Source organism: Sesamum indicum, linkage group LG8 (assembly GCF_026168435.1).
Source record: "Sesamum indicum cultivar Baizhima isolate 11 linkage group LG8, ASM2616843v1, whole genome shotgun sequence".
Taxonomy (NCBI): Eukaryota; Viridiplantae; Streptophyta; class Magnoliopsida; order Lamiales; family Pedaliaceae; genus Sesamum; species Sesamum indicum.
Window position 1 is genome coordinate 27,110,611 of NC_142664.1, and position 13,468 is coordinate 27,124,078.

At 37.8% G+C, this 13,468-nt stretch overlaps 1 protein-coding gene across 2 annotated transcripts; it reads right to left on the reverse strand.

Annotated features, from left to right (window-relative positions):
- Positions 1 to 948: 948 nt before the first annotated feature.
- On the reverse strand, positions 949 to 13,456 carry LOC105169027 (uncharacterized). 2 transcript variants are annotated; one of them, XM_011089284.3, is made up of 14 exons: positions 13,161 to 13,456; positions 12,977 to 13,061; positions 12,206 to 12,245; positions 11,867 to 12,115; positions 10,735 to 10,834; positions 10,563 to 10,637; positions 7,069 to 7,167; positions 6,781 to 6,897; positions 6,563 to 6,678; positions 6,276 to 6,375; positions 5,821 to 6,176; positions 3,821 to 5,576; positions 2,184 to 2,321; positions 949 to 2,111 (listed from the first exon to the last, which is right to left on the reverse strand). In XM_011089284.3, the coding sequence occupies exons 1-14, from the start codon at positions 13,290 to 13,292 to the stop codon at positions 1,326 to 1,328; spliced, it is 4,149 nt and encodes a 1,382-aa protein (XP_011087586.2). In that variant the 5' UTR covers positions 13,293 to 13,456; the 3' UTR covers positions 949 to 1,325. The 2 variants fall into 2 exon arrangements, with proteins under 2 accessions (XP_011087586.2, XP_088740225.1); XM_088884099.1 differs by lacking the exon at positions 13,161 to 13,456 and having other exon boundaries at positions 11,867 to 12,105; positions 12,977 to 13,060.
- Between the last annotated feature and the right edge of the window lie 12 nt (positions 13,457 to 13,468).

Genomic DNA, 13,468 nt, shown 5'->3' on the forward strand with positions numbered 1-13,468 from the left:
TAAAAATATTAGATATAATTTTTTAAATCGTATAATTACGGCCAATATGGGAAAGCGAGAGTAATTCTCCCTTAGCATATTTATTATTATTCATATGAATGAATGCAGGTCTGATTGAAATGGTCAAGTCATGTGGCTTTCTTTGACTTGCATTACACTTCAAGAAAGTTCTTGCTCTAACCCATTGATCAAATTTTTTAGTCTATGCAATAAAAATGGAGCCCTAAATTTTGGTCGATATTAAGAAATTAATTAAATTAAATTAAAAAGATTTTTGGCTAAAAATTACTTGAAATATATTATAAGCTTATAATTTTATTAAATAATTTTAAAAATTATAAGATGTTAGATTTTATTTTAAAAATAAATTTGTGAACAGTTTGAATAAAATTATGAAACTCCTCAGCATTTAGATAAAATAAAATTATAAAACTTATAAAATCTTACTGATCATAATTTTGTAACTAATATGATAAAAAACGATGAAATTTGTTAAAAATTTTAAAAATAAGTTAAAGAGTTTTTTGCTGTTTCTAAAGGAGCCTATGAACTCCTAATATCTTATTTAAAGATTTTAGAAGTTTAATTTTGAAAAAAGAAAAGTTTTCAAATATTTTTCTACAACTTATAAATTTTCAAACAGGCATAAGATGTTTTGAAACATGAAGAAATGGTACAGTGAATGAAAGATAGTTAATGAAATATAAATTGATAATTTTTTGCATTTCAGAATCAACAAAATAATTAATGAAAATTGGAGTTCTTGACCCTTGCAACGTGTTTGGACCGTTTAGCTGCTGTGTTGGCACACCAGCCAGGCAATATTTAGGTTAATTGATGACATATTGTTTTGGTTGTTTGTTGAAATAGGCTAGATTGAGATTTTATAATACCACGATGTATGTTTAAACAGAATATACTGTTTGTCAGTTCTCTCGCAATAACATCTCAATTCTCAAAATCTACTTAATTTCAATCTCATCAGTAAAGAATGTTTAGTAGAAGCGTAGTAATGAATGATTTGGAACAAAAATCAACACGGATGTAGAAATGGAGAGAACAGGAGAAGGATATGCGGCTGCAGTCAAGCATGAAAGCTGTTGACACCACCACCCAACCGCGGCACAAGTAGGCGCCTTCAAAAATTGGGATATCAGAATGCTTCTAATTCTGGTGATGTACCATCATAATTTTAATTTCTCGAGAAGTTCATAGATATGTTGAATGTCATTCAAATGCCAAAGGAGTTAGGGAGGGCACGATTGTTGAGTGTTGAATAGATATTCGGCAGAAATTCTGTGTGCAAGTGTCAATGGAAATGCTTCTCAAGTGAAGTCGATCATAGAAAGTTCAGCACGGACTCCTGTCCCTTGATTGTTTGATTGTTGGGGACCAGTATCTGTGGTATCTGGACTACTCAAGGATGCAGGTGGGTCACTTCCTTCTGTTCCACTTCCAGTAGGCGCTGGAACACTAGATGCTGACAGTGCCTGTTCCTTATTTTCTACAGCCATATCACTCGATGGCAATGGAGCTGGATCACTTGACTCAGTAGCTGGGGGAGCAGAAACATCTTGCTTTGGTTCTGATGGTGCGCCTGATTCTGAATTTGTAGTGGCAGGCTCGGATTTAGGTGGATCGACTGGAGCCACTGATTCTGATGTGACTGGAGCCGAAGCAGCAGAGTTCTGTGGAGCACCTGATTCAGCTGGGGGCGGAGCACCTGATTCAGCTGTGGGCGGAGCACCCGACTCAGCTGTGGGCGGAGCACCCGACTCAGCAGAAGCGGATGCATTTTGGGGTGTGGCAGCGGGACCTTCCAATGCCAATGGTTTGGCAGGTTGCAACTGTGAACTCTGTAGGGGAGGCCCAGGTTTTTTGGGACCGGACTGACCAGGATTGGGACCGTATAGAGATGCCATTCCAGGTGGTAAAATTTCGATGGGAGGCTTCTTTGCTGAATCTTGCAGACTTGTGATCTTAGATTCCTCAAGGGAAGCTAAAAACGCAGTTGCAGCATCTATTTTGGTGGACGGAGTGTGCTCCAGGTCTTTCTGCAGTGTTTTGTTCCATGCCTGAACCAAGCCCCTTAATGTTGGCCGACCATGAGCCTGAAGAAAACCAGAAAGTTAGATATGCACTACCTTCAGCATTACTTTTGAATAAGACAAACCAAATCATACATGAGCATGCAGCACAGCCTCAGCAAGCATTCCAGTCTCCTGCCAAGCCTTTTCCATGAGAACGTTGTCCCCCAAGAGAGCTGCTGCAAAAGCAGCTTCTCTTCCTGAACCAACTGATACCAAATTGTTCACCAGATTCTGGAAAAAAATGGATAGTGATGATAAAATAGACAGAACTGGATAATCTATATAAATATATTGAAAGAAAAATAAGGTTTGCAATTCTTAAACAGCAGAATAAATTCAAATGTAGAAAGCAAATTAAAAGAAAAGATATATTTTAGTGCAATTGCAATTGAGGGTATGAAATCCACCATAAAGCCCCGTCAAAATTTACACCATGTTTCCCAACAACTTTTACATGGGAACTAGATTCTGAGAACAAGTTTTGTTATTTGGAATAGGATTTGACTCATAATGGACGCTTATTCCAGTTTTTCAAGAGCAATAAGAAATACATAATAACCATGTATTAATATTAACTCCTTGAAAGACAGGTTACTCAGCATATAACTGATTGTCCAAATCTTTCATGCACACTTGGAAAATGGCAAGTCAAAAGTCCAGCACTTATAATTAAGAGAAGATGTGGAACTTTGTAATACTAATATCCTGTCAGCTGCACCTGTCAATTTGGAGGTTAAATTTGGTTATGGCCATTCACATGAACACATCTCTCGTAGTAGAGAGGGACAGAGAATGCCTGTGAAAGAAGACAAAAAATTGCCCCAACTCCCAAGCATAATAGGGAAAGAGTGACTTGGTTAAGTGCATTGCCCATGCCTGTATGTCAAATTTGCGAGAAATTCCTGCATGCTTGCTTACAGTTATTCTTCTTACTCTTTGCTCACACTTCACCATTCTTCTCTATTCGGTTTCACCCATCATGAAATAATACGTACATATAACAGTACAGAGCTGGTTACACTGGTGGTTCACATTTGTAGCAGTTAACTTGATGGAGTTTATCATCCGTTTCAACTATATCTTTCAGCCAAAGTGTCATAAAGTTGTCACAACATACATAAAAATGTTCTTTTTCTTAATATTTCCAGATATTTTTCTTTCCCAAGATGTCTAGACCAGTCCAGACCATTTGAGCATGTAAAACACAACTTGCAAATTGACATCCAAGCATGAACTGTTGATATTTAAACAGCAATCTCTAATTGGCTTAAGAATATTTTATTGAGTCATCAAGAAGACCAGCAACAATCTCATAAGAGCATACAAAGAGAGTCATTGCCATTCTCATGGCATCCAAACTTGAATGATAAGGGCCCAATCAAAAGGTTTACAGGCACATTTGTTTCTGCATCATCTTGAGATGCTATAGTTCCATCATTTACTACAATGCGTTGATTAGTTTCAATGAAAGTTCGAGTAGACTAGATGGACAAAGTTTGATTTTAGGAACAAAGAAATATAGTGCTGAATTGGAGAATCCGGTTTTATATATCTAACCAGCTTGTTCAGTTAAGTGGAATGATAATGTGAACTTGTAAATTCTTCTCCAGCTAAGTTTTGACATAAGCAGAAAACTTCTCTCTAAGATATGGGGGTTAATGATTTGTAGCACACATAAGAAATGGTAACAGAAAGCATAACCATCCAACAGATAGGACATATATACATACACTGAGCCGTGTCAACTCCCCATGGTTCCCTTGGCGTAAAGCAAGCCCTCTCAACTCGTGGCCTTGCAGAGCTCCTTTGACTGAACCTGCAGCAGCTAATCTTTTAAGAGCTTCACGAGCAATGTCAGCTTGTCCAGTAGCATCTGCTGCATCAATAAGGTGAAGAAACTCCTTGGCAAATTTAGCTACTCCTTGAACAGCATCCACGACATTTTCCTTCTTTGATGACAAATTCATAATGTCATTCAAGTTTAACCCGAGAGATTCTTGCCCTATATCCCTGCTGTTGCTCATCGTTAGAAGGCACTGAAGGGCTCTTTTCAGATCATTACTCTGTGTTGCAAGGTCAAACTCCAGCCTCTTGGATATACCAGGCAAGTGAAGTGCTTCTGTGGCATACCCCATCCCAAGCATAAATTGTGCTAAATCATCATGATGTTCTCTACCAAGCCTACTTGCCCATTTTACTGCACTAACAGCATCTCCATAGGCTGCAAGACATCGACAGCGGATACCAGGATGGCTAAGTGATATTGCATGAGCACACATGTACCTGTCAATTAGCCAGAGAGCTCCATCTCTCACCCCTGCAAGAACAAGAGGTCCAACCGGCCGTTTCTGTTCTGCTGGAAATCTAGTAACAGCCGCGGCAACCCCACCGCCACCAACAGCAACTTCATTAACTTTCCTTTCTTCAAACTCCTTTGGTATAGGTGAATCATCACGGTCAACCGTAGATTGTTTAGGCAATGTCAAGAAAGGAGGTATAGAAGGAGCATGCTGAAAAGAAGCTAGTCTGACAACTTGTAACATAGGGGGCCTCAGTGTTATCCTCTCTTGTGATGTTGATTGTTGACTATCAACTGTTATGAATGCTAATTCTCCGTGTTCTGCAGCAGCTTTTAATTGTGCCTCTTTAAGCCGCATCTCTTCTTTCCTTCTCTTTGTTTCAATGTCGATAGGAGCAATACCAGCATCCACAAAGACACACTCAATCGTGGTTTGGGTAGCAACAAACAATTGTCTTCGGTGCCAAACAGCCCCAGTAGCATATGGAATTGCCACATCTCCTAAATATCGAAACTGAGGGCGCAAGGAAGATATGACGATATACAGTTGATAGCCAAAAGCACAATATTCAACAGTTCGGTCCCATGCTGTCCATTCTGGTTGAGGAAGAAGACCGCCCACTGGTTGAAAGGTTTCCCAGCTATATAATTGAAAGTTCGGTGGTGCTGCTTCAGCTGAAGATTTTTTTGAAGAATATCCATCATCTATGGAGCTCAACGAAGAATAGGAACTACTTCCATGACCTGATGGGGGTGCGGACTGGAATGTTGAGTAACCACTGGCGATGACTGGGCTTATCCTTCTAGATATCCGATAGGCAATACCAAGAAGCGCTCCCCCATCCAAACAACTAACTGGGTCACTGCGGCTACCAACTGACCTCATTAATATGTTTGATGTTCCATCATCCAGCAATATACGAACTTGAACACTAGCAGATGAAGCCATTGAAGCTGCTGTTGCAGCAGCGTGTGCAGCAGCAGCTGCAGCTTCCTTTGCTTTTCTTGATGAGATGCCCTTAGGGATTACAGGCATTCTGGGAGGTAATGCAGACTCCAGCAAGGCAAACCTATCTCTACAAGTGTCCCAAGCCAAAAGCCTTGCACTACCTGAATCAACAATTGACCAGTCACTTACCTTATAAACTGAGAAGTAAGGAATATCTGGCCACACAATGGCAAGGTACCTGCCAAATGATAAACAAGACAAAGATATCAAAACCACAGTAGACTCAGGCATTTTGATATGGGAAAAAGAGCATGATAAGAACAAACAAATCGATGGCCAAGCAAACAAATACATAATAGCTCAGATTCACTTGGAAGTTCCTGTGCTAATTTGACAATGTGATAATGCAAGACAGATTGCGGCTTGGCCCACTTTTGGGCAGTCAAAAAATTGCAAGGTAATGGAAATAAGATGTCACTTACTTCCCCGAACTGCTCACAGAAAGAACAGAGTATGAATCATGTGGAACAACACTAATATGCTTTTTAATTTGCTTCAGGTGGAGCTGTTCTGGAGTGTCTCCTCTAACTCTTCCTCCATCATTTGAGGAGCCATTGCCTCCAATTGCTGGATTTGGGGTGTTAGATAATTGAAATTGTAGGAGTTTCAATTCCCTTTTAACTACACACACAGCAGCATGTTCTCGACTTCCAGGTGCTGTCAGCAATGGAGCTACAGGAGGGAGTGATTGGGCATCAAATTCACAGACGAGGACACCAACATTGGTCCCAGTAGCAACAAGATGGGGCTGCAAAGAATGTGCAACCATGGAATACACCTACATCACATACATGAAGAACAAGGTGAATACAAATCCAATTTCCATCAATCAACTCACTGAGGACCTAACTCAACAAAAACTAATATTAAATCATACCTTAAGCTTCTTGCGAGATGCAAGTAGCTGGGGTGGGACTAATGATGAGAGTTCACATAAATGCCTTGATATAGCTGCATACATGGGATGCTCAATGGCCCTGTCAAAGATTTGATGCAAAACTAAAATTTCATGGTAACAAGATGAAGTAAAGAAAACAGCATCAAGAATCAACAATTTTGTCATTGAGTTAAAAGGATCTCATTACATGACTATAATGGAGCAACCTGAACGGCACTATATATAACTTGGAAAGTGGAGCTATCTTGGAGAAACAATTTACATACCATATATGGGAATCTTTAATACATGTCAAGATATCTAGATTTGGAGCCCGAGGGTGGCACCAAGATGCCACACTATGGCAAGCCATCTTTGAAACTGGCTTTATTCGGCGCAGTTCCTCCCAAGAGAACAAAAGGACGTTAAAACAGGCGTGGGCGGAGGGCCCCACTGTTAATTTCTTATCTTAACACATATAGCAAATGACAGTAATGATTTGAACCTTAAACGTCATTGTGTCCCAGATAGCTAATGTCTTGTCTGCACCAATTGTAATGAGCTGAGGTGGCGCACCAACCACATGAGAACGCTCAACAGCAACTACCCCACCATCGTGTGCCTTAAAATATGACAAGAACATCAAAGGCTTTTAAGCCTCAATCATAAAAATTGAAAGAAGCAGCACTAAGCAACAAATTGTATTATCTTTGCAGGCTGGCACTTAAAAATATGACTTTAGAGAGTTAAAATCATAGAAAGAAAAACACTAACTTCAGATGAAGATAACTACTTTTAAGCTTAGCTTTGGAACAAGTTCCCTTGAATCATGAGTGTAGTCTGCACTCCAAACCACAAGCAAGCCATCGCTACCACCAGAAACCAAAAGGGCCTGATTCATATGCATAACACCAGATAAGAGGCTAATGAATGATAAACAAAACCAAGAAAGGAAACAAGAAAATTTAAATCCAGAATGCACAGACAAAAAGGAAAACAGGTTAAGGATGGAAATTTCACCATAATTGAGACAGAAATGAAATTGCAAGTGCCTAGGTAGTAAGATTTAGAAAAGATCATATTCTCATTATCCTTCTAAGCAAAGGAATCACTTGTTATTTTGCTTGGCACTAATCCCTCTCAGAAAACTAGTGAGATGTTATTTTGAAATCCAGCAAATCATCAAGGTCAAAAGATTTAAAGGGGCAAAGTACAATTGAACCAAAATTAGGGAAAAACAACAACGAGTGGGTCATTAAGTTCTCATGCATGCACGCAAGTATATTGCACATGCTTAATAAAATCATCTAAAGAGCAGTGTGTAATAAATAAATGATTTGACTTATGCAACTACTAAGTTATAAGTAATATTGATATATTGTCAAGCTATGTATGAAATTTCTTTTGAAACAAAACTCCTGCAGCCTCGACTTACACTAGTAAGTAGCCAAATTAAATTCAGATTTCGCAGTATAAGGGGTCCATCAGAATTCTGAATCCCTCTGCTTAAGTTCAGTTTGATCCCTTTGAATAATTTAATATTGCTGGACCAAGTTATTGATTAACTTAATCTGAAAAAGATGAGACTAATCACCTTAAAAACAAATTTTAGCCAAATGATTGTTCCTTTTGAGCATTTATATAACTTATATTATTATTCTATTGAAACTAGATGTTTGTTCAGCCTGTTGTGTCTCAGTCTTATACATAGAAATGCGACAAAAATTTGTCGTTTCCCTGTAAGATTAAAGGAAACCATAGAAAGGAAGAATGAACTTTGTTGGTCCTCGACTGCAACACCTACAGAACAGATCCCCCACCCTCCAAACACCTCAAAAATCACGAGTATATCACTCAAACAGGCAAACCAATTATTCTGAAGCACTCAAATGATAACAAACGTATGTTTTGAAATGACGGCATATAGAAATGCAACTAACTAACATTATCTACTTCAATATTGGAAACTTTTTCCTAAGTCAGCAAGATAATATGGTTAACAATCAATTTTCCATCTGTTTTTTGTTTTAGGTTAGACATTATATAGCTAGCATCAAAGATTTGAAAGTCCTATGGTCGCTCAAAACACAGTCTACCCCCCATCTTACCCTCAAAGAATACCAAGAAAACTTTAAGACCTTGTTTGGTTCGGACAAAAAATGAATGTATAAGAAAAGGAGAGATAAAAGGAAATCTAAAAAAAGATGTGTCAAGTTTGTTTGGTGAGAATAAATTGACGGGATATAAAATTGGATGTATATGAATCCCCTCTGGAGTCCAGTTTTGTTTTCATCCAAAATTGGGAGGAAAAGTGGAAGCATAAAACAAAAAAGACAAAAAGATACCTGTTGTAATTTTTTTTATTATATACCTATAGATATGATTTCTCTCCAATTCCTTTATCCTTCTCCCGCTAATACGTGCATATTCTCTTTCTTCATGTAGTATCTTTGAGTTTTTTGATAGTCGTTTTTATTTGAATCAAACATAATACTTTAAAATAAAAAACATTCCTTTTATTTGATATATTGGCCTCTAAAATTATTTCATTCTTATTCTTGTTTGGTGTGTATTGTTATTAATAAGTTCCAAGGTTTAATTCTTAAATTTTTTAGTAATTTAAAATTATTTTAGTATAGTCTTAGCTTGTTTATTTTCTAATCCAAATTAAAGAGAAAGGCTTAATTTGTAAAAGTTCAAAAATTAGTTCTCCTTCCCATTTTATATTTTCATTACCAAACAAGAGTAAGTATTTGAAGTTTACTCCTATTTCATACAAGAAAACTTAAAGGAAAAGTATTATTTATTCCCCTCCCCCTCGCCCTTTCACTTCCCGTTCCCATTTCACATCCCTTTCCTCGTATTGAACCAAATGAAGCCTAAGACCTTCATACTACCAAGTAATAACAATCATATTCACCTTTTCTAGCCTTCCTAATTTTCCTTTGTAGCCCCACATTTATCTTCCCTTTCATAAGCTTTCGCAGTGGGCACAATGGAGAACTTCGCACTTTCTCAATCACAAAAACATTGGAACTATCCAGTTCAATAGTTATATTGCATTAAAAGTAGGGATACCTCCCATGAGGTTTGGTGTAATTACACATAGAACTCCTGTGGTTGGGTAATTACATCTAACACCCCTGAGGTTTGCTTCCATCTGACAAAAATATATTGTTATGACCAAATTACCCTCATACGTCTTCACGCGTTAATGCATGAGATGAGGTATATCTTCACCGTTATAAGGGTAGTTTCGTCGATTTTTTGACCTGCAATAAGTTAATTGAGAGTATATATCAATTTTATTCAATTTTTTTTTATTAATATCAGCAAATTTGATAACTTTTGACTGATTGAGGGACTTATTCTTTAAACGGAAGCTAACCTGAGGGGTGCTAGATATAACTTCCCAAACTATAGGGGATCTACGTATAATTACACCAAATCTCAGGGGAGGGGAGTGCAATTATCCAATAATAATATATTGTTCCAATCACAAAAGAGAGTTATATAATACAATTAGGTACTTGAAACACCAAAAACTTAATGCACTATCACCAAATCAAGCAATCATGTACTTTTTTGCCACTTTGAAATTTGAACTATCAATACTATCGTCAATAAAGTACGCAAATATTATCTCGGTAATAAGAGATACGGAAAAAGATTTAAACAAAGACTTCCAAACAAGTTGGCTATTTTTGGTCATATAATGAAAAACGTCAACCTCCAGAGCATGGAATCTGCCTAAAAGATGAAACCACATGCATCCCACTGTCAATTTAGTAGACCCAAAATATAATTTTAGAACAAAGAAACATGTGAAAATGTGCTCTGCAGCATATAAGCATTTAGACTAATGCCAATTTTCTTTTACCAAGCAAACCTACTCAGAACACTACTTAGTGCCCCCGTAAAAGGCCCCATGAGATGATTTCTCCTACAAAAACATTTCAAACAATACGAGCCCACAGTCTAGATAGAAATAGCTCGAAGATGAACTTACTTACATTTTTGGATCATTTTCATCATTATTGCTCTCGTTCCTCATGTGTCATATTGAAACTTATCTCATTTTCTCAATGAAGAACCAAATCACCCTCGTTGCATGTGTGCAGATTTAGAACATACAAGTTACCAAATCCGGTAAAGTTTATCATGTTCCATGATATTAAATGTCCAAAAAAGTTGAGTGGATGAAACAAGATCTTGATTTTCTGAAGCCAAGAATGTACATGCTTACGCGCAAAAGAGATAATTTATATGTTACAGCTTTCAGAATACCTCGCCAGAAGAACTCATGAAAGTCATCAAACAAGAAACTGATCCTTTATGACCTCCTGTATATCTTCGAGCGAGCTGCAGCAAGATAACGTACCTTATTTCTTTTTCAGATGACATTGCAGGAGAAACTTTGGTCGAAATGTAGACTAAGAATGGTATAAACTGGACAGACCTTCCAAGTTAACATAGAAAGAACTCTAATCCCTCCATCTGATCCACCAAATACCACAAGAGGACCATCACGAGCAGCTGGTCTACAGAGGAATTCCATACTGCAAGAAAATAACATAACTTGTTAGGACAGTTGATACTTCATTGAGAGGCAACCAGCATTCAGAATATTCTCTACGCCCAAAAAGATAGCAAATAAATAAACTAGTTGCTTTCATCAAGACGACGTGAGTAATAGATGCTTCAGAAATTCTTATCATCACAGGCGATGTGCAATATAAGCAATTTCGGATAAGTTTTCGTTCTTGAGGCAGTAAGTACCGATAATTACTAGCCACAGATGCAATAAAAAATTTGAAGCTAACAAGTCCACGTGAAAGACTTACAGAGTAGAGCACATGAATGATAACAGTTGATTCTCTTTCTGTACCAAAATACCAAAAAGTAGAAAGTGTGCAATTAAGGGCTAAGAGCCTATCATGTATAATACATAAAAAGCAAATGACCAGATTCAAGCCACCAATTACTTTTTTTTTCCAACTTTACATGCAGTAGGAAACCAAGAGAAATGAAACAAGAAATTGATGAAGCCAGATAATACTTTTGAGAATCCAAGGAAGGCAGAATTGATCTTTCAAGATCACATCCAATAGTCTGTTCTGTTCATTTGACATTTACAATCACAATGGAGAAACTTACGGTAAAAGTACCATCAAAAGCATTCAAAAGTTAAGAAGGTGAGTAGTGATCAGGCACTAATGAAGCTAAGTCCAGTCAGATACCAATGTCACCAATTATTGTGATGAGCTTCTGTTCAAACTTTGCAGTCACTGTTCAATCAGTCATGGAGTTATTCCACTTTTACCACTGCAAGCCTCATATCCAAGATCAAATTGCAAGAAAGACCTTTAAGCACAATGGTATCTGATAGAATCTTCATGCCAAAGCAGTCTTTGAAGAAATTTGTAACAATCCAAACTTTTAAACATGCACTACCAGACATATGGATACATGCCTTATGAATAATTGGATCTTACAAGTTCTGTTTTACTGATATTGCACAAGGAAAAGCAACATATATGCTCAATGCATTAGAATCTGTGCAAAAGGTCAAAGATGCAACCAAGACTTGCCATAGAAGAGATTTGTTGTCTAACTCCTGCTTTGGTACATCTCGGCCTCGCATTGTCACCAAATCTAGAAAAATAGCTTTGTTCTCACAACATATTACTAGAAAATGTCGCCCTTTTGTTGAGGGGGCAGGGGAACTAAAAGGGCAAGTGATATTGTCGACAGCAGATGGAGCTTCAGCAGCAGCAGACCGATTGTGCCAAAGTTTCCAATAGTGTACATCATCATCATAAAAGCTAACCTGTTTAACACTTGAACCATATACCAACTATCAGACTCAGGTTAAACAAACAGGTAAAAAGAAGTCACTAAGGTACTACAGTGTGGGCATGGAATCTTACCTTCCACCTCGAAGGGCTTCAGCACGTTTTCCTCTAGGCTCTGATGTGTATAAAAGAAATTAAAACAGTAACCGTCACCAAATAATCCACACCAGAAAAATCGATGCATTAAAATATGTATGAATATGGTACTTTGCAGCTCAAAATCAGCTGATTTTGCAAAGTTGATGCTCTCTTAGATTTTCAAATACAAGAATTTGACTACTTGCCTCTCCTAGCAGTGGATGTCACTGTAAACAGGATATGTGATGTAATGTATTGACTATTCCTCGCCAGTTAAAGTACTATTTGGCAAATGCATTATGAAGCTAAACAAGACAGTACGCACAGCTCATTCTTCAAATCATGGCAAATCAGAGATTTTAAAATATGGTCAAATGGACACTCCCCTCCTCAACTGCAAAGTCCCATAAAATTTCATCAGCATAAATCCATGAACGCTCAAACAGAATCTCACCACCTTTATACAAGCCAGCCTATGCACCCTTCAAAAAATAAACAGAGCTCAGCCATAGTTTCTACTCTCCAAGCCATTTCCACCATGAATTAAAGACCAGTTTCTTATTATGTCCTTTAAGTCATGACAATCTCTAGATACTGAGCACCATTAACAATCAATTATCGAGCTTCTAACTACAATTAGAAAGGAAAAGGCACTGGAGCAAACAGTGTCCATAAAAAATCTTCCGATTATTACTTTGCTTTTCTCCGAGGCCAATCACCTCACCGAAAGAAACAAAAACAATAAAATTAAGCAAACGTCAACAACACCTAATTCTCCCTCGGCCAGCTTTTCCAATTTGGCACCAACCAAACGCCTCTGGTCCACACCCCCAGCTTTCAACTCATAAATCACCTAATTAAAAAAAAAACACATAAAACAACCCAAAAGTTTCATGAAGAAATGCAACAATTTCAGTTCAAACAAATCCAATAAAAACATACTAAAACAAACCTGACGGTGTTCCCAATTCCACACGGAGACATGATCCGATGCATCGGCCGTAACGAGCCAAGGGTGCGTCGGGTGCAATTGTATCTTCGCTATCTTCTCATTCGTCGGGCGCAAAGCCCTTAATCGCAGCATTTGTGTTGGCTGATTCTAATTCTGATACAGAAAATTAAAAATTTTCAAACCTCCTCCACTTGGATTCTCAGTTATGCGCTTCGCATTCGCCCGTTTTTGGTACATTCCTATGAAAATGAGCTTCCCTTCAGCCTACTGCTGTCTGTTAGTTATAACGGAGAACGAGTCCCCAGTTT

Bases quoted from the DNA above. Each gene is read 5' to 3' on its own strand.
- LOC105169027 (XM_011089284.3), bottom strand. From the start codon at position 13,292: ATGCTGCGATTAAGGGCTTTGCGCCCGACGAATGAGAAGATAGCGAAG. The intron at 10,835-11,866 runs GCAAGTCTTGGT...ATTTTCTTGCAG, and splicing joins GACAACAAATCTCTTCTATG to TATGGAATTCCTCTGTAGAC. The intron at 7,168-10,562 runs GTATTCTGAAAG...CATATGAATCAG, and splicing joins TCATGAGTTCTTCTGGCGAG to GCCCTTTTGGTTTCTGGTGG.